Source organism: Erigeron canadensis, chromosome 6 (assembly GCF_010389155.1).
Source record: "Erigeron canadensis isolate Cc75 chromosome 6, C_canadensis_v1, whole genome shotgun sequence".
NCBI lineage: Eukaryota > Viridiplantae > Streptophyta > Magnoliopsida > Asterales > Asteraceae > Erigeron > Erigeron canadensis.
Genome location: NC_057766.1, coordinates 4,106,067 through 4,124,520, shown reverse-complemented (window position 1 = coordinate 4,124,520; position 18,454 = coordinate 4,106,067). Strand labels below are relative to the sequence as shown.

Here is an 18,454-nt window from a genome sequence, read left to right as displayed (position 1 = left end):
AAATGGTGTACGTGCGTAGAACTCAAAACAGAGATGAACAGAGATGGTTTATATAATATCATCAGTATACGCAAAATATACAACATCACCCATAACTTCAAAAAGCTAGAGTTTATTCTAAACTACTGACTTCTTGTTTTGATAAATATATGGTAAAATTTCCGGGTACTCCAATCATATTGCTTGTCGTCAAAACAACGTATGTGTTATAATATTGTAGATGCTTATTACATGTGTAAGACGTCGTTGAACCTGATGCATTTCACAAGTAATTTCGTTTTCTTGGTTCTTTGGCCCGAACAATCATATGTAAGTTACTCCTTTCTTAACGAGACAGCTGGAACGATAATTATGACCACATATGGCTTATTTTGAACTAACTTTTTTTCCCAATAGACACATTGTACTTGAGAAAGCAGCATGGTTGGATCAGTGGTAAATACCCTTGCCTCTGGAGACAGAGGTCATGGGTTCGATCCTCATCCCATGCAAAGGTTGGAGGGTCTTTTCTACCATTTAGGTAAAAACTGGAAGCAGCCTCTCTACTTTGGTAGAGGTAAGGTCTACCTACATGTTAACCTCCCCCATACACCGTCGGGGTATTGGGGCTCAAAACCCGCAGAAGGCGGCACTGAGCAGTTACTTACTAGTTACTTTTACACATTGTACTTGAGCACAATAAGATACGGACGATTTGAGTTTGGTAAATTTGTTCTTAATTATGTTTGAATGTCAAACAAAGCTAGAGAATGAGGTTTGTTTGTACAAGGTTTGGAAGACTAGCAGAATACTAAGATTCTCGTACACAATTTTGAAAAGATAGAATCAACATTAGAAATATTCGGAAAGATGACATGTTTTCCTAACGGTTTCTTTTATCCTGTGTGATGATGTATAGGCGAGATGTATATGACAAATTTGATAGGCCTAAAAATATGCTTAATAATTAATCTTATTTATACTCCCTTATAAAGAGTATTGAATTTATTAAAATTCAGCAATTTTCCTTTCTTTCCAAAATACCCCTACTTAAACATAAAACTCTTATATACTCTCCTTTCCCACATTCACTCTGATCATTATACACTCTCATCGACCTTCTATCACCCTCCGTTGCCGCCCTCCTTCTCCACCGCCTCCCTCGATCTCCACCACCACCACCTCCCTTTTATATTGTCATCACCTTCTAACCGTCGCAACGCGCGGGCACTATGCTCGTGTTGACTCATGATTGTCAAGCATTATCTCTCTTAATCTTAATCATTGATTTGCCATTTGTAGTAATTAACGATGTATATGTAGGCATGTTTGTATGCCTATACTAAATCAGTTAGACAATTACATGTATCATCTTTCATATGTAAGGTATCAGAAAACCAACTTGGAATGTAAACTTTTTTTTTAAAGTTGTTGCTATCTCAACGAGCATTTGAGGAAGATATGAAGTCTAATCGGGGTATCCCGTAAACGTTCGTTCACAAATCCGTATTTGGTCACTTTTAAGTGTCGGAACCATGTTAAATATGACCGTCACTAATCATTTTATATTTGTTATATGATAATTAACAATAATTGAAATCTCTATGTCTAGCAAATATACGATAGACGTATTTACTCTTAAAAACATACTATAGGTTTCTTAATGGATGATTAGAACTACGGGGACTTAACTGCACACATTAAACACCAAGGACTAAGATGTAAATGCTCTCAATAGGGATGGTTTTCGGGATGGAACCGTACCGAAACTGAAAACATCCCAAACTAAGAACCGAATACCGTACCGATTATAGGTTACCAGTTTCGGTATATCGGTTTTGTACCGATTAATACCGATTTTTCACAATTTCTAAGTTTAATCGAATTGTTCAGCCACTTTGATGCATAACGAAAGGGAAGTGATAATCGTACCACAAGTTTTGATGAATTTACCATACTGTACATGTTTTATAACATATTGTACAAATATGTAATGCATAACAGTGGTAACATTATCAAATTCTGTTGTACGAATATCACTTCCCATAACGAAATGATAGTGCCATAAGAAATTCAAACGATGCAAATTTTTGTGTTGACATAGATTTCAATACAACCAATATATGTTGAAGAAATATTAGTTTCTTTGTTCTTATATCTACTTTTGAGACTAATATAATAATTCAATTGATTTTGCTACATATAACACTACAAGAAAAATGCATTTTTGCAACGAAAATTTTTCGTTACAAAAAAAACGCTAAAAGACAAAAAAAACTGCTTTTTGACTTTTTTGGTCAAATTTCTTTTTTCAACGAATATTCGTCGCAAAAAGTAATAATAATATTCATTTTCATTTTCTTTTATATATATATTCTTTTTTGCAACGAAAATATTCGTCACAATTTTTTTTCCGATTTTTTTTGTCTTCTATTTTTCCCGTCGTAGCGGGAAAATTTTCGACATTCTTTTTTGCAACGAATTTTTTGTTGCAATTTTTTTTTGACCTTTTCATTTTCGTTCTAAAATTCCGGTTTCCCGCCATTCTTTTTTGCAACGAATTTTCCCGCCATTCTTTTTTTATGCCATTCTTTTGCTCCGCCATGGACTGACGGGCTCCGCCTTTAACCTTCATTGTTGTGTACATATGTTCATTCATGTGTAAGACAAGTAAAAACCATTAAAATGTTCATTTTACACATGTATAAGACATCAAAGAATAATAACTTACACATGTGTAAGATGAACGTGATGAAAAAAAAACGAAACTTAAAAAAGTCGTCAAAAGTATGTCGAATTGCATCTCTAATGAAAGAGGACGAAATTCTAAGACTACCCATGCTTTTCTTTTTGTCTAACGATTTACGGTTTGTGAGATAAAATTTTTTTAGTGAATTATATTAAATTCTATTAGTTTAAGAGAGAGAAAAAAAAGTGACAAAAATACCCTTCTAGTGTTGGGAGAGGTTTTTTATTTTTAATCTAATCCATCCATTTTTTTTATCCAAGGGTGAAGAGGAGTTCTTGAGTTCTTTTTTTAAGGGTTCTTAAATAACCTCTCCTCTTGTTATCTATAAGTAAAGGTTGCGTGATCACAGAATAACGGGTAGATATAGCACTATAGTGTAGTGTTTCTTCGTGTTCTACTTTTTTTTACCTTTATAATACACTTTTGTATGTATCGCTGGCCTTATACACATATATAAATTTTACGTATCGTTATGTTTTTCGGATCATGTACATAAACTAGTTATTAAAAAGATATAATATGAGAAGATAAGATTTAGAATTTATGTTATTAGATCCTACTAAGAAAAAGTTGTTTCAAACCACTGGGTTAAACCCCAGTAGCCAGGCGTATTTCACTAAACCTGCTATACGGGGTCTCGTGGAAGTTAACTCCAAGGTCTCGAGTTCGAGCCTTGATAGGCTCTCTTCGACGGTATTTTTCAAATAAGGAGGTGGTACGGTGAGAAAGACTATTTAAGATCCGCTTAGTGCGGGGCCCTTTCGTTATGCGATTAACACACATCATACGCGTCTAAAGTAAAATTCTATTTTAAAAAAAATTAAAAGTTGTTTCAACCATTAAAAAATTTAAAATCACAATTATACGGACTAGGCCACTAGGGTAAATAAGTAATTACCACAAGTATCAAGTAGAAAAGATAAAGCTACTCCATATACTGTATTTATCAAATTAAACTGAAGACTCAAACCGCAAATAAAAATTATTCAAAACCCTATCAAAATGTCTGACAACATCCCTTTTGATATTCAAACGGAAATCATTCAGAGAATCCCAGATACAAAAACGGTGATTCGGTACCGATCGGTGTCGAAGGCGTGGAAGTCTGTAATCGATAGCAAGGAGTTTGTTGCCGCTCATGCCCTCCGCTATCAGGCGAGACCTCATCTCCTTATAAGGAAACGAGATTGCAGTGATGGACGGGTAAAATATGTGTCTATTGTCGACGATGACACTTTCCCAAATCAAAAGGTTAGTGTGTTTGTTCCCGATTTGGTTAATAAATTTAGTCATAATTCAGAAATAGTCGGTAGTTGTTTTGGCCTGTTTTGCTTATACGATGATAAAACGAGTACCGCTGTTATCTGGAACCCTGCCATCAGAAAAACTTTTGCTAGTAAGGTACCTAAAGTGTCACGTGAATGGTACTATACGACTACTATTGGTTTTGGTGTTTGTCCTCAGAATCTTGACCCTAAGCTTGTCAAGATTGCATATGCTTATGATTTGAGTAGATTACATGATCTAAATGCTAGCACCCAAGTTGAGGTATTTACGCTAAGTTCGGGAGGGACGTGGAGAAGTCCATTATGTAGCAACCTTCCTCATAAATCCATTCGATTTGGATTTTCTCAGGCAGTTGTAGACGGGTTTATATATTGGGATGCTGTTGATCGGACTAATGTTGTTCTTATAATCATGTCATTTGATTTGACAAGTGAAGAATTCACCAAAGTAAACCTCCCTAATCGTTTAGCACTCTACCCTTATGCCGATTTGTATGCATCTAATCTAAGGGAGTCTCTTGTTGTTCTCGAGTTAGATATGTACACTCAGAGAGAATTTTGTGATGTATGGATGATGATTGGGCATGGTAGTACTAGATCCTTTAATAAGCTATATTCCATTAAAACACCTGATGCATCAATACGTACAACACTGGGATTCCGAAAGAATGGTGCACCGATAATTGAATTGGAAAATGTCAATGAAGATTTTTTGAATGATGAAAATGAACTTTTTATTTATGAACCAGAATCAGAAAACATCGCTCATATCGGAATTCATGGATTACGCGGTAAATTTTTTGTGCATTCCTACAAGGAAACACTACTTTTGCTTGGCCAATAATAGAGGACAAACATGGTGACCACATTGCAAAAGGTGCATATGAATAGATGACTTTTGAAAGATGCAAGCAAAGTTCTAGAGATTCGAGTACAACTTTCATGCAGATTAAAAGCTAAGAAATTTTAACACATTTCGTATGGATCCCTGTTTTTGTTATCTGTGCGTTCCATGTTTAACATTAGTTAGGTTGGATCTTACTTCATTGTAAACATTTTGCACTATTACTTTTTGTTGGTCTGTGCTTCAACTCTTTTCCATTTTCATGATTGCTATGCAAGTGACTATTTTATAAATGTTTTGTTGTTTTGGTTTTTGTAATAGTGTTATACTAGATTAGCAGATGATGTTCTATTGCATTAATATGAAATCAGGAACATCTATTAACCCCCTCTACGAAAGACAGTGCATGGCTGTCTTCTCAAAATCTTTCATGCATGTATTGAGGCCAAGCTGCAATATGTAACCTTATTTTTGAACTGCAATAATGTATATTAAACAATGGGATCCAGCAAGTTGCTTGGATACCAGACACTTACAACTAAGATGGGTATAGTATGTAAACTGGTCATACGTGTCAAAGTGGGTGAACATAAACTCATTGAATACTTTCACTTTTATTTTTAGGCTGACTAGAATTGGTATACTAAGAGTGGGTTTGTTTAGTTTTACTGTAATTAGAATGTAATCTTATAAAAGTGAGCTTCAGTACGTTTTGCCTTGTTTGCCTTTTGATGGTATCAATGGCTTTCAAGTTTTAAGGTGTTTATAAATGGAATATAATCAAGACATCAAGTGCGTCTGTCTCTTAATATATACCTTGTCGAGTTGTCGTTTAGTGCATAATTTATAGTGATAACCGAAAGAAAGCTTGTCAACCCGACTCGTTTGCCATGGATGCATATGCATATTTTTAAAAACTAGCATGTTTTGATCCATTTTTTAATTTGACCTAATCACCCTTTATGGAACTAGTATATGCAAATATGTATTGTTCATCTTAAGTAGCTGAATGGCCACCTTTTGATCAAGAGTTTGATAGATGGTATGGGGTTGAGTACATTGTTCGATCCTTGTTTTGTGCTTACAGGTACATCCTTTAAACCAAGCTCTGTATGCGACTATATACTCTGTACATTAATTCTACCACAGGTGTGTTTCTCAATCACTTATCCTGTTAACTAGCGTATTACAGTAGGTCCAACTTGTGTGCATATGGTTTTGGCCATCATCTTGTGGTCATCATTATTTAGTAAAGATTATGATAGGTGCTGTTAGTGGCTACTGAGTTGAGTTTATTGTGCAGTGTGGCTAAAAATTGTATTATATTTTTTATTGTTGTTATGCAATGGTTTGGGGTGAAACTGCTTGAAAACTAATTGCTAAAATGATGATGGATAGCGTACACCAAAATGATATCTTGTTTTGTGAGATATGCGGAAGCATGCTGTCTTTTGATTCCAGAAAGTATGTTCGTTGCCAAATTTGCAAGTTTAAAAAGAAGGCCAAAGTTTATTATCTTCCTTCACCGCTTTCTTTAATAATTATTCTTATTATTATTTAAAGTGGAGGTTAGGTGTTCAATTTACCATGCCCCTTTAACGATAATGTTATGTTATTTCCCTCTCTCGTATTGGCCCCGAATGGACCATCCCTAAGCTTGTTCGAACAATGCTAGGCAATTCAGCTCGGCCTTCTGGGAAGCAACTAGTAGAGATATCTAATGTGGATAGTATAGAGGATTGAATTAGGCTTCACCTTGGCCCTTTTGTGATCCTTGTTTGAAGTTTCAACTTTGAACCACCTTGCCTTCTTCATTAAGCTTATGGGTGACGATGAAACAACTGTAAGATTCACTTACCCAAGGAAAGGACTTCTGTTATATGCTAAGTGTGATGAAGCCCAAATGTTCATAGATGTTCAACAAACATGGCGATTAAAGTTAGAGTCTGCTTTGGAGTGTGGTTTGCCAAGCCGTGATTCTTGAAACCACGGCGAAGCTGCACCCTCGGCGGTGGTGTATAACAGAAGTCCTTTTCTCAAGTCCTGAAATGTGATTCATTTTCTATTGGGAAAATTGTTTTGGAGTGTGGTTCGCCACGCTTACTTCAAGCCGTGTTTTGCTAACGTCCTTAAGTCCTGACATGTGATACATTTTCTATTGGTGAGACTCGCTCTTTCTTTTTGTCTATATTTATCTCAATTATCTCCGGGTCACAACATCTGTATTAAAGCACTCAATTTTGCTCTCAAATACTACATTATATAGCAGCAACCAGTGGTGAAATGTCACATTAGCCTATGGGACTTGTGGTAATGCAATTGAATCTGCAGGAAAGGAGCTTTCATCTGTGGTTATAGGAGCAACCAATCAATACCCTCCACATGTACCAACCGGTTTGGTGGTAGGGTTGTGCAGTGGTGGGGTTGAGAATGATGGTTCAGCGAGGTTGATGGTGACAAGGTTAGGATTTAGCGGCAATGGTGAAATAGTTAGGGCTGTGCGGTGATGGTGGACTTGTCAGGGTTGAACGCTGATGGTGTACTGGTCAGGGTTGCGCGCTGATGGTGATAGGTCACATGTGCCATTAAATGTGAGTTTGTGAGAATCAGTCTAGATTGCTTTATTCATCATGGACCACCTTTGGTTGAAGGGTGGATGTTAAATATATCTTAAATCGTATGTTGTGCCTTTTCGTCAACATCTTAAGTTTTGCTATTACACTGTTGTTTTAGAGTCTTTGGATGGCAACTGGCGTTATTGTCATGGTAAGTATTACCTCTGCAGATGAAATTTCATTACCACAGAATGACAGAATACATTACTTTCATATATGTATAACTGATCAAATTCGCAATTCAAAATGTTAGGATTAAAACGAAGTAACCTTCTTTCAAAAAAATTTCTTGTGCATCTGTGTGAGCCACCATATTTTTTGGAGTCACGGGCTGTTATTTACATCTGCCAATATTTTTCCTACCTCAAGAAAAATCTGCAGCAACATGCCAATCTAGTTTTCGCAATAGTGAACTTTGAGATGTGGATCGGCGTTCACACAAACTTATTTCTCTTTGTGGTTATCAATTGTGCAGTGTCGGCTGTGTCGCTAACATTTTTTTTTTATTGTTGTTTTGTGATGGTTTGCTAAGCTAGGAGTCTAGGAACTTGTTATGTGCCGTAAGATAGAAATAGTATTAGAGAAGGTACAACGTACAAGCAGATTTGTAGGCATGAAAAAACATGGGTTGTAGTATTTTTCATATATGAATAGTCGCTACTTATATAACTAAAAATACAAGGATAGTTTTGTTTTATAAATGAACGCTATAGAATTTGTAGCCAAAACTAGCATGTGTGTGATGACTAAACCTGAAATAAGATCGAGAATTGAATTTATATGGTGGTAGCATTTTAAAACTGAACCCAGATTCTTTTGGTGATCTATCATTAAACACCTCTTCAAATTGAAACTTGAAAATGGACTAAACTCTTATTTCTGCACCTGGAATGGCTCAACATCAGATACACTCTTAAAGGAAAAAATTAGATTTACATGGTCAAGTCAAACAAGTCTTTTTTGATATCGAATAGGCTTTGAAGTCTCCTTCACCGGCTTGTCCGATAATATATAATAGGGCATGGGTCAGAATGATTGGGATGAGATTGTTAAATGGTTTATTGCTACCAAGTGTCCAAGCACAATTTTGGAGCATTGTAAAGGATCTCATTAGCTGCTAATATGTATTGGATTTGGAAGGAAAGGAATGCCAGGCACTCAGGCTATTCAAGCAGAATAGTATTACAAAGAAAAGGAATTGGATTTGATATAGTTGTTGGCATAATGGAAGCTTGGTGGATATGGATGGACTTGGTTAGTAGACATTCAATGGCTAATGCGTGAATTGTGATTAAGGACTGTGTTGAATTTTGATGAAAACAGTTATAGTGAGAGTGAGTGGATCTTTTAGGAATATAGAATTGTATGGGAATCCTATATAGGCATATCCATTATCTAACTGGTCGTGTATCGTTGTATAGAGTTTGTTGGTAATTAAAAAAAAATAATAATAATGATAATAATAATATGCATTGGGTACCCTCCTTGTAAATTCACGATTACATAATGGTTCTCAAACTCTTAGATCCATGGTTCAGACATTCGGGTTTTACCTATGAGGCGAAGGTACGAACCTTTTCAAGTGTAAATTCATAGTGTATTAATTCATAGTTGTTAGGGAGAGCCTAGTCCGATTTTTCCTTTGGTATCGATGTTAAGTTAAGACCTCATCATTCGATAATGACGGGTTTGTTTCCATTTGAAATTCTCTTGTAAAAAAAATAATGGTTCTCAGTCATTTATTAGGGCACACACTCTCCAACATGAGAAAATAGGCGTATCGCCTGACATGCTTAACGAATGGAGGATTGTGCCAAATTTATTGATTATAAAAAAAAACCGCATTAGAAACTGATATAATAATTCTACATCACTGGAAAAGATGCTCGTGTATTCTTATTTGTTGTCGAATGTATAAATTTTTTCTTTTATCAAATCTGAGGTAAAATTTTTTTTATAGATATTATAAAATTGTGGTGTAGTCATAATAATTTCATCATAACTTCTTAAATAGCTCTTGTAAAAAGTTGTTTTAAATGAAAAAAAATCATAACTATTAGAATCTTTACACATATAAATTAAAAGACAGTTGTTCTAATTACTTATCAATTAATCACAGCTTTCGAATTTTATAAATATTTTGTTTTCAATTTTGACTTCTATTATTAGTATAAAATTTAAATTTGCAAAGGGCCACAAAAAGCTTAAATTATTAAAATTATATTAATAATTATAGATATTGTCCTTAATTTACTTTTTTTTCATCATTAATTTATACTTTTTTAGCTTTAATAAAAAAAAGGTAAATCTTACAAAATAATTAATTTAAATATAATTAACACTTGTTAGCTTTTTATGATTCCTAATAAATAAATAATTGAAAACATATCTTTATAAAAAAATCTAAAACTTGTCTAGGTGTAAATTACTCGTGTTAATCCAAATAATTATATAATTGAAAACATATCTTTACAAAAATTCTAAAACTTGTCTATATTTAAATTAGTGATGTTAATCCAAACCACATCTATACCCCTTATACAAACTACCTCCTCCCTTTAAATATTCTATCTTTAAATTGTCTATTATACCCTTTTGTTTACATTACCACCAAACATCTTACCCCTTAAATAACGAAAATACCCTTAAAAATACCTTATTCCTGATTTTTTCTCCCTGCCCCCTTCGCTGAAGACGCTCACTACCAAAACAAACACACATACATTCATCCCCCCATAACCACACACATCGCCACCGCCCCAAAAATCACCATCCACCGCCGCCAAAACCACCATCCACCACCGCTGAAATCGCATCCTATCATCGAAATCGCATCCTGTCATACCCCTAACCACCGCCCGATTATATGTACTTTGAATCCCGAAATCGAAATCGCATACCGCCACCCGATTATAGGTACTTTGAATCAGATCCGGTTATCTTCTTTAATTGTTAATTGTTCTTTGATTTTGATTCTTTAATTGTTCTTTGATTTCGATTTAAATGTTCGATTAATATATATATATATATATATATTGGTTCTGATGTTGTTGTCACCGCCGGTACAGATACATCTATATCTATATATGTCTTGGTACAGATACAGCATGGAAGAGAGGGGAAGCAACACGCCTCTATCCCCACACACACACATATATCGGATAAATACCTCAATTGGGTTTTTCATTTATTTCATTTGGTAGGTAGTGTTACCTGCCTTTATTTCAATGACTTTCATATTTTTATTACCCTTATTGGGTGTGTTTTTATGCAGAAGAAAAGATACAAAATTGTTTCATCTCTTGAGTCAAGTTTCTTCTTTTTGGTATCTATACATTTGTAAGTCAGCCATTTTTATTTTCCGTATACATATATTTATGTGGTAATGGTGATCGAGTGTGTGGTTTTATTCACTTCATTATTGATATTAGAAAAGATGGTCGACTTCTTTTAACTATGTAGTTTAGGCGCTACCAACGATTTAATTTCCAAAGTTTGAGTAAAAGAAGCACTAATTTGAATATGCATTATGTACACAACGTCACAACCAGATTTTAGCGATGATTTAGATGAATGTGCTTTACATGATCATTCTTGCCACTAATAGCAAATTTGTATAAATCTTAGTCATAATTTTTATGGTACTATTTTTAAGAATAATTTGAATAGTTAAATAATATTAATAGTTAGGAATGAGTTAACACGAAATGTTTGTGATTTTAGTGCAGTTTCATAATATATCATGGGCTATGCCAGTGATAGGTTGATGGATCAAAAGGTTCAATTTACTCACCCCTTTTAGTTGCTAAACAATCTCAAAATGGGGAATGCACTCATAAATTATTTGTGTTATTTTTCTGTTTTTGATCAATTATAAACATCTCTCCTATAATTTTATAAAGTGAACGATTTATGTGAATTTGGAAACACAAGGTTATACTTTATTTGGTGGAAATGATAGGACGGTTGATTCTTTGTCATTATCATACAACCTTTAGCGTTCAAAAGAATGGAATAGGCTACATCTTTTAATATATTTTTCATTTCTTTGTAGAATGGAGTTTCTTTTGGTATAGAGAAGGTTGATTAGCAAATTGAAACTGGGATCAACTTTTCACATGTAGACAACATTTTTTCTTTGTATTTTGTCCACATTAATGTTAAAACATATTGTTGTAAAGCTCAAAGTTCATTCACTTATTCATATATGTCTTCATTTTTATAATTGAAACTTAATAGTCAGTTATTTTGCATATCTAACATTCTATTTGTGCTATATTAATACCTACACTACTCACTGTCGCCGCCACACCACAACCACTACCACCATTGCAGTTGCTACAATTTCCGCTGCAGAGCTCGGGCATCCATCTAGTCCTGAAAATATACAAACTATATTATCAGTATACTAAATATTTATCAAAAAATTCATCTTTTTTATTCAGAAATAACAAATTACTAGTCTGTTTTTCTTATATTTTGTCAAAGACAAACTTGAGATAATCAGGACATTATTAAGTGGTTGAGATTTACCTGGACACTAACATGACTAAGATTAGTAGGTAACAAATAGTACATGAGGTTAGGGGGTTCTCATCCAATTACCATTTACTTATAAGATTTTTTATTTATATTTATTTAATAATTCATTTTATTTGAAAAATGCATTGACATGAGACTAGTAAAATGTTAAATAGAAAATGTAATTGCCGTTCTAAAAATAAGAAAAAAAATAAATTAAAATCACTTTATTGAAATTACGTTTAAAAAACCAAGAATAAACATCTAAGCCCAACCCAACCAAACATAATGGGGTAATTTTTAATTTGAACAAACCCAACTAAACAATAAACCCTATTAACCCAACAACCGTCCCCTCTCTCCCAAACACCACCCAACAGGCCAACAGCCGCCACCTCCCTCCCCAACACCACCCGACAGCCACCCTATTGATGTGGGTTTGTCAATTAAACCAACTACCTTAAAAGACAGGTATGATATTTTGTTATGATATTTATATATCTATTTTTTGTATGTATGTAAAAACTTACACAGTTCTGGTACATGTTCCAGAGAACAGAGTTAGTATGAGTGATTAGCTTTAGTTTTTGGATGAAAGCTGCCATTTTTCTAACACCCATTTAAGTTGCTTGAGCATATATATATATATATATATATATAGGGAAAAGGGAATATAAGGCTGTCCGGCACCTAAGCTTAGGTGTGGAACTCTCCTCACATACTAATATATATATATATATATAGTAAGTAACTCCCAATGCCGTCTTCCACGGGTTTTGGGTCCCAATACCGTCTTCAACGGTGTATGGGGAGGTTGATATGCAGACAGCCTTACCCCTACCAAAGGTAGAGAGGCTGCTTCCAGGTTCTACCATAGGTAGAAAAGGACCTCCAGCCTTGCTGGGCATGAGGATCGAACCCATGACCTCTGGATATATATATATATACAGCTGATAAATGGATTTTAGGACTAAAGTTGTCATTTTTATTTTACCCCGTTTATATTATTAGTTTCTTGAATGCATCTTTAGCTATAAAAAATGATTATTTGAATGTCCTGACTTTTTTGTCACACTCATTTTAAGTTTCTTGCTTACATATAATGAATATTTCGCTACAATCAGGTGAGAATTTTGAAAAGATATTGTCATCTTAAAAATAAAAAAAATCCTAAAAGAATCAATTGAATTGTAAAACTAAAAATCTAACTTCAACTTGTTATGCATAGTGTACGAATTAATGATTTTGTAAATTTGAGTGTTATAAAGAGAATATTGGAAAACTAAATAGCAGAAAACAAAAGGTTTTAGAAAAATGTCTTATTTAAAAGTGAGCTGTAAGTTATGTCGGATCATAATATATTTTTGATTTTGACTTTGGTAGATTTAATAGGAAAGAGCAACCAGCTAAGTAAGTTTCTTTAAAGCTTCGGCGGTGAGTTTTTGTTCGACACCAACACACCTCCCGCCAACAACTAATTGCTCGGGTAACAAATGTAGATCTACATATGTATATTTCTTTCTGTTGTGTTTTTTGAAACATTAGATTTACATTTACTTGATTGTTCAGGAGGAATTTGGTTTTGGATTGATGGATACAAAAATAATGGATAGCGTACACCAAAATGATTTCTTGTTTTGTGAGATATGTGGAAGCATGCTTACTTTTGATTCCAAAAAGTATGTTCATTGCCAACTTTGCAAGTTCAAAACGAAGACCAAAGGTTTTTCCTTTCTTCATCTCTTACTTGTTATTATTATAAATTAATTAACTAAATAAAAGTGGGGGTTAGGAGTTCCATGTCCCTTTACGTGATTTACCTGTCTTGTATTGTCCGCAATTAGTAGATATGTGAAGTGGCAGTATTTGGATAGCATAGGATTTTTCATATCTGATTTGTGACTATAAAACAAAACAAGTTTAATATTACCTGTCTTATATTGGTCGCAATAAGTCCATTTGATTTAAAGCCTTATTGTTTGGGTTCAAAAAGCTTATGTTTATTCCCCACTTATTTTGGGTTTCGTATCCATTTGTCTTCTTGATAAGAGTAATAGTTAAAGAGGGTATATTTCTGAATACTTTCCCTCATATAATAGTCAGTATTTTGAATTTCTTTGAGAAGCAATTACATACAGCAAACCTCTATTTGAAATTTCTCAGTTCTCCCCTAAATGAAATTAGAGGGCCACCTGAATTAGGTTTCACATTTTCTTTTTTGTGATCTTACTTGTTTGAACTTTAAACTACCCTGCCTTCTTTCTTCATTAAGTTTATGGGGTGACGATGAAGCTACCACAAGATTCACTTATCCCAGGAAAGGACTCCATTTATATGCTGAGTATGATATGAAGCACAAATGTTCATAGATGTTTAACAAACATAGCAATCAAAGTTAGTACAGCCTAGATATAAGTTAGTACTCCGAATTTCCTGTAAACCGATGTCTGTTAACCCTTGGTTTGGAATGTTTCACTATGTTAAAGAGTTAAGCATGCATACCCCAAGATTCTTTTGAGACACACAATAGGCTTAGCCTAATTACTCTATTGTAACTAAGTTATCTTCAGAGATAGAGTGCTTACCTATACCATGTGGCATTGAATTCGTTGAGTTCTATTGCTAAGCTGTCACATGAAGTTAGTACGTCCTAGTTGCCTGAACTTTAGCGTCTCTTGTTTTAAGCCATATAATATGACAAGAACAAGAGGTTGATGCAACAAGTTAGTTTATTTAGTTAACAAACTGACGATTGTTTCTTTGAATGCTGAATAAACTGTTTATTTGGTTGTTAGGCTACTTTTACTTGTTGTCTACGGCTAAAAGTTGCTGTGAACATATCACCTCCTTTGAGCCTTGGGTACCGACTAATAGAGTTTCCACTTCTCAACGACATTTGAGTTTTGCAGTTTTTCATGCTACTATAATTTCTAGGTTAAAACTTAAAACAAACAAGTGCCTGTAACAAAAAAAATGGCTCTTAAGTCCTTAAGTCCTGATATATGGTTTCTTTTTCTTTTGGGAAATTGCTTGAATGGGCAAATTGGGGATGCTATCTCTGGGTCACAAAATATGTACTAAAGCACCAGTTCTGCGCCCAAATACTAAAAATGTAGCAGCAACCACGGTGAAATGTCACATTAGCGTATGGGGCTTGTGGTAATAGGAGCAACCAATCAATAGCTTCCACGTGTAACCAGTTTGGTAGTAGGTTCTGCAGTGGTGGGGTGGAGAATGTTGGTTCAGCGAGTTTGATGGTGACAGGGTTAGGATTGTGCGCCAATGGTGAAATAGTTAGGACAATGCAGAGATGGTGGAATGGTCAGGGTTGCGCAGTGATGGTGAGAGGTCATATAGGGCACTCATTGTGACCGATTTGGTGCATTAAGTTTGATTGCTTTATTCATCATGGACTGCCTTTGGTTGGCTGGTGGATGTTAAATACATCTTAACTCGTTCATTGTGCCTTTGTTCAACATTGGATGGCTACTGTCGTAGTGTCGTTATAGTCATGGTAACTATTACAGTATTACCCCTGCATATGAAATTAAATTACCACAGAATATATTGCTTTCATATAGATAATTGACTAAATTCACGATTCGAATACGTTAGGACCAATATGAAAAAGCCTTCGTTCTTTTTTTTTCTCTTGTGAATCTGTATGAGCCACCATATCTTTTGGAGTCATTGTGTGTTATATACACCTGTCAATATTTGCCGTACCTCAAGAAAATTCTGCTGTAACATTAAACTCTAGTTTCTCACTGTAGTGAACTTTTTGATGTGGATGGGCGTCTACACAAACTAATTTAAACCCATTGTTGATTTCCATATATTTATTCTCTGTTTTAGTAGGCCTTGTAAATTATCGTTTTAGTTTGTTAAGTAACCTGCTACTCTTGGGGAGACTCTAATGCCACTGACAAGAGTGGAAAAAAAGGCACTTTTAGTTATGTGACTTTAAGTTGGCACTCTAGTTGTATTTTCTCTCTGTTAGAGTTACTTTTAGTAGTTAATGTCCAATATTATCAGTTTAAAGATGTAGTAAGGCTGTTAGATGGTACACAGAACATTTTATTCAGTTTGGAACTCATCTGCTTAATCCTTGCTTTCAACAGTTATGTTTTGTATCAATGTACGATTCTTCGACTATATCTTTTTTGATCTGACAGAATATATGCACATTTTTATCTGTTTCTTTTTTTCATCTGAATTTAGATATATTGAGCATTTGTATGTTGAGATTGAGTTTAACGATTTTCGACCTCAACTAGTATTAATATTGTGACCATACTTCAGAAGTTCCGAGTTCGTTTTTATTCTCCTTTTATCGTGTTAGCCATAAAACTATTCATCAAGTCTAACATTAACTTATTTCAGATATCATTGGAAAGGAAATAACATATACAGTGAGTGAAGAGGTATGTACTTGTGAAGACCTTTTCATACTTTGCTCTCTTTAAAACATATTTCTAATAGTTTGAGAATTTGATCATATCATTTTGTAATCAGCTGTCATAATAAAAAACCCACTTTGATTGGTTGTTAACATTACCCTCCCTAAACGTGCATTATCTCTTAATTGCAGCAAATTAGAAGAGATCTGGGGTTGTCCTCGATCGAGATTTCTGGAGAAAGAACGAGATCAACGGCAAGTGCATTTTCCTTGCATACATTGGTTATATAAAAATTACATGTAGATTTAACTATTATATCGTTGGTGGCTGTTTCTCAACAGGATTATAATGTAACGTGTCCAAAGTGTTCAAACAAGGGGGTATACTATCACACACAACAGGTACTCCCAAGTCCCAACATTCTTCCTTTTTCATTTCCATGCACAGTACAAACCTATGAATTCATTTTGTTTAACCCATTATACATAATCATGATAAATTTTTATTTATTTAATATTAACTTTTATTGATTGTGTGTTTCTATGTAAATGAACAGACCAGATCTGCTGATGAAGGTCAGACCATGTTTTATAACTGCCCCAACTGTGGCCACAACTTCACAGACAATACATGAAGGACCAATGTATTACCCAGCCCCTCCACTTCTCTTAAATAGTCAGCACCTCCAAGTTTTCCCAATATGCCCTTTATTTCGATCGAAAAAGATATATGTACTTTGGGTATCCGTAAAGTAAACAGTTATACGCCGAGTTGATAACACTGTAATTTGTGGGTATTTATTGATTTTGGTGTTTTGCTTTTTTCCCCAACTAGTCCATGTCCGAGTCTTTTGTCGCACAAAATCGACTTAGTTCAGCCCCCAATGTCCTTGCAAGAGTTGGCATTTGATCTGTTTGTTTATGTTCTTTTGAATATTTTATACAGTTTAGTTTTATTCTTACTCATCTTGTGTAACATTTTAAACAATATAAAAACGTATAACTAAAGAAAGGACCTTTAGCATTCCTGTGCTTTAGGATGGATACCTTAACCTTAGAGAGACTAGAGCTTTTTTTTTTTTTTTTTTTTTTTTAAACTCAATGAACTTATAAGAATTTAATATATTCAGTCGAATTTTATGTTTTTTTTTAATTAATAAAAATTAATAACCGTCAATCACTTATTTATTACTTAAACTGAGCGGAGTGGGCGAACCTTCCCCCGTTCCTCTCCGTTTTCCGCCCTAGAAGGTTCGCTCAATGGGGCTTTGACGTGTGGACCAAGGCAAAGTGAATGTAGGGGGAGAGAAGATATATAATTGTATTGTTGTTTTATACTTTTATGTATATGTATATTTGATGATTAAAAAAAATAATAATTCATGGTGGAGCTATTTGTAGAAGTGATCGGATGAAGAAGAAGTTGACCCATTTTTTGGTTTTTTTTTTTACTTTAGTATTATTAAGTTTTCAATTTGGACCCCTAAGTTTTCTTTTTAACAACTAAACCCTCAAGTATTATTTATACATCACTACTCTGCCATCACCTCCATTACCGTGGGTACCGTTCTCATATCAATAAAGTCTAAGATGTGGCTTAGAATTTAATAGACTTAATAAAAAATTTAATATATTTTGACTATAAAAACTGCTTGTTTTTTTTACTAATGAGACCAACGTCCGGGCAATGCGGCGATGTGGCGGCGACGGTAGCGGTGTAAGTTTTAATATAAAATTAATTGATGTAAAGGAGAGTTGTATAGTTATTTTAAAGGTTGAGAGATGTATTGTAAATAATTTTATTAAGGGTATTATAATTAACTTAGGTGGAAATGTTTATTAGTGATAAAAAAAAATGTGTATTTTGGATTATCAACTAAGGCCCGTTCTTTTTTTTAGTCATTAACTGCTGAATTTATTAAATGATAGGGAACATCTCACCGTATAATGGTGAAACCCTACGCGTACTCTAGACTACGAGATGTAGATCATAAGCCATTACAGGTAATTCATGGAAAAAAAACTACAAACTTGTCACTTCTAAAAGTCGATCCAAGAAAA

The 18,454-nt window shown here is 34.2% G+C and overlaps 2 protein-coding genes across 2 annotated transcripts; both read left to right on the top strand.

Moving 5' to 3' along the window:
• The first annotated feature begins 3,697 nt into the window (after positions 1–3,697).
• Positions 3,698–5,105, top strand: LOC122606224 (putative F-box protein At1g47730). Its single transcript, XM_043779186.1, has one exon. It carries the CDS (start codon positions 3,731–3,733, stop codon positions 4,856–4,858), a length of 1,128 nt encoding a protein of 375 aa, XP_043635121.1. The 5' UTR covers positions 3,698–3,730; the 3' UTR covers positions 4,859–5,105.
• Positions 5,106–12,290: 7,185 nt separating this feature from the next.
• LOC122605235 (DNA-directed RNA polymerase I subunit RPA12-like) lies at positions 12,291–17,355 on the top strand. Its single transcript, XM_043778146.1, has 7 exons — positions 12,291–12,465; positions 13,378–13,480; positions 13,564–13,717; positions 16,378–16,418; positions 16,586–16,648; positions 16,736–16,795; positions 16,951–17,355. The coding sequence occupies exons 3-7, from the start codon at positions 13,585–13,587 to the stop codon at positions 17,026–17,028; spliced, it is 375 nt and encodes a 124-aa protein (XP_043634081.1). The 5' UTR covers positions 12,291–12,465; positions 13,378–13,480; positions 13,564–13,584; the 3' UTR covers positions 17,029–17,355.
• The last annotated feature ends 1,099 nt before the right edge of the window (positions 17,356–18,454 follow it).

Coding starts and splice junctions, on each gene's coding strand:
- LOC122605235 (XM_043778146.1), top strand. CDS start 13,585: ATGGATACAAAAATAATGGATAGCGTACACCAAAATGATTTCTTGTTT. Junction 16,419..16,585: donor CATATACAGTGAGTGAAGAG/GTATGTACTTGT, acceptor TCTTAATTGCAG/CAAATTAGAAGAGATCTGGG. Junction 16,649..16,735: donor GAGAAAGAACGAGATCAACG/GCAAGTGCATTT, acceptor GTTTCTCAACAG/GATTATAATGTAACGTGTCC.
- LOC122606224 (XM_043779186.1), top strand. CDS start 3,731: ATGTCTGACAACATCCCTTTTGATATTCAAACGGAAATCATTCAGAGA.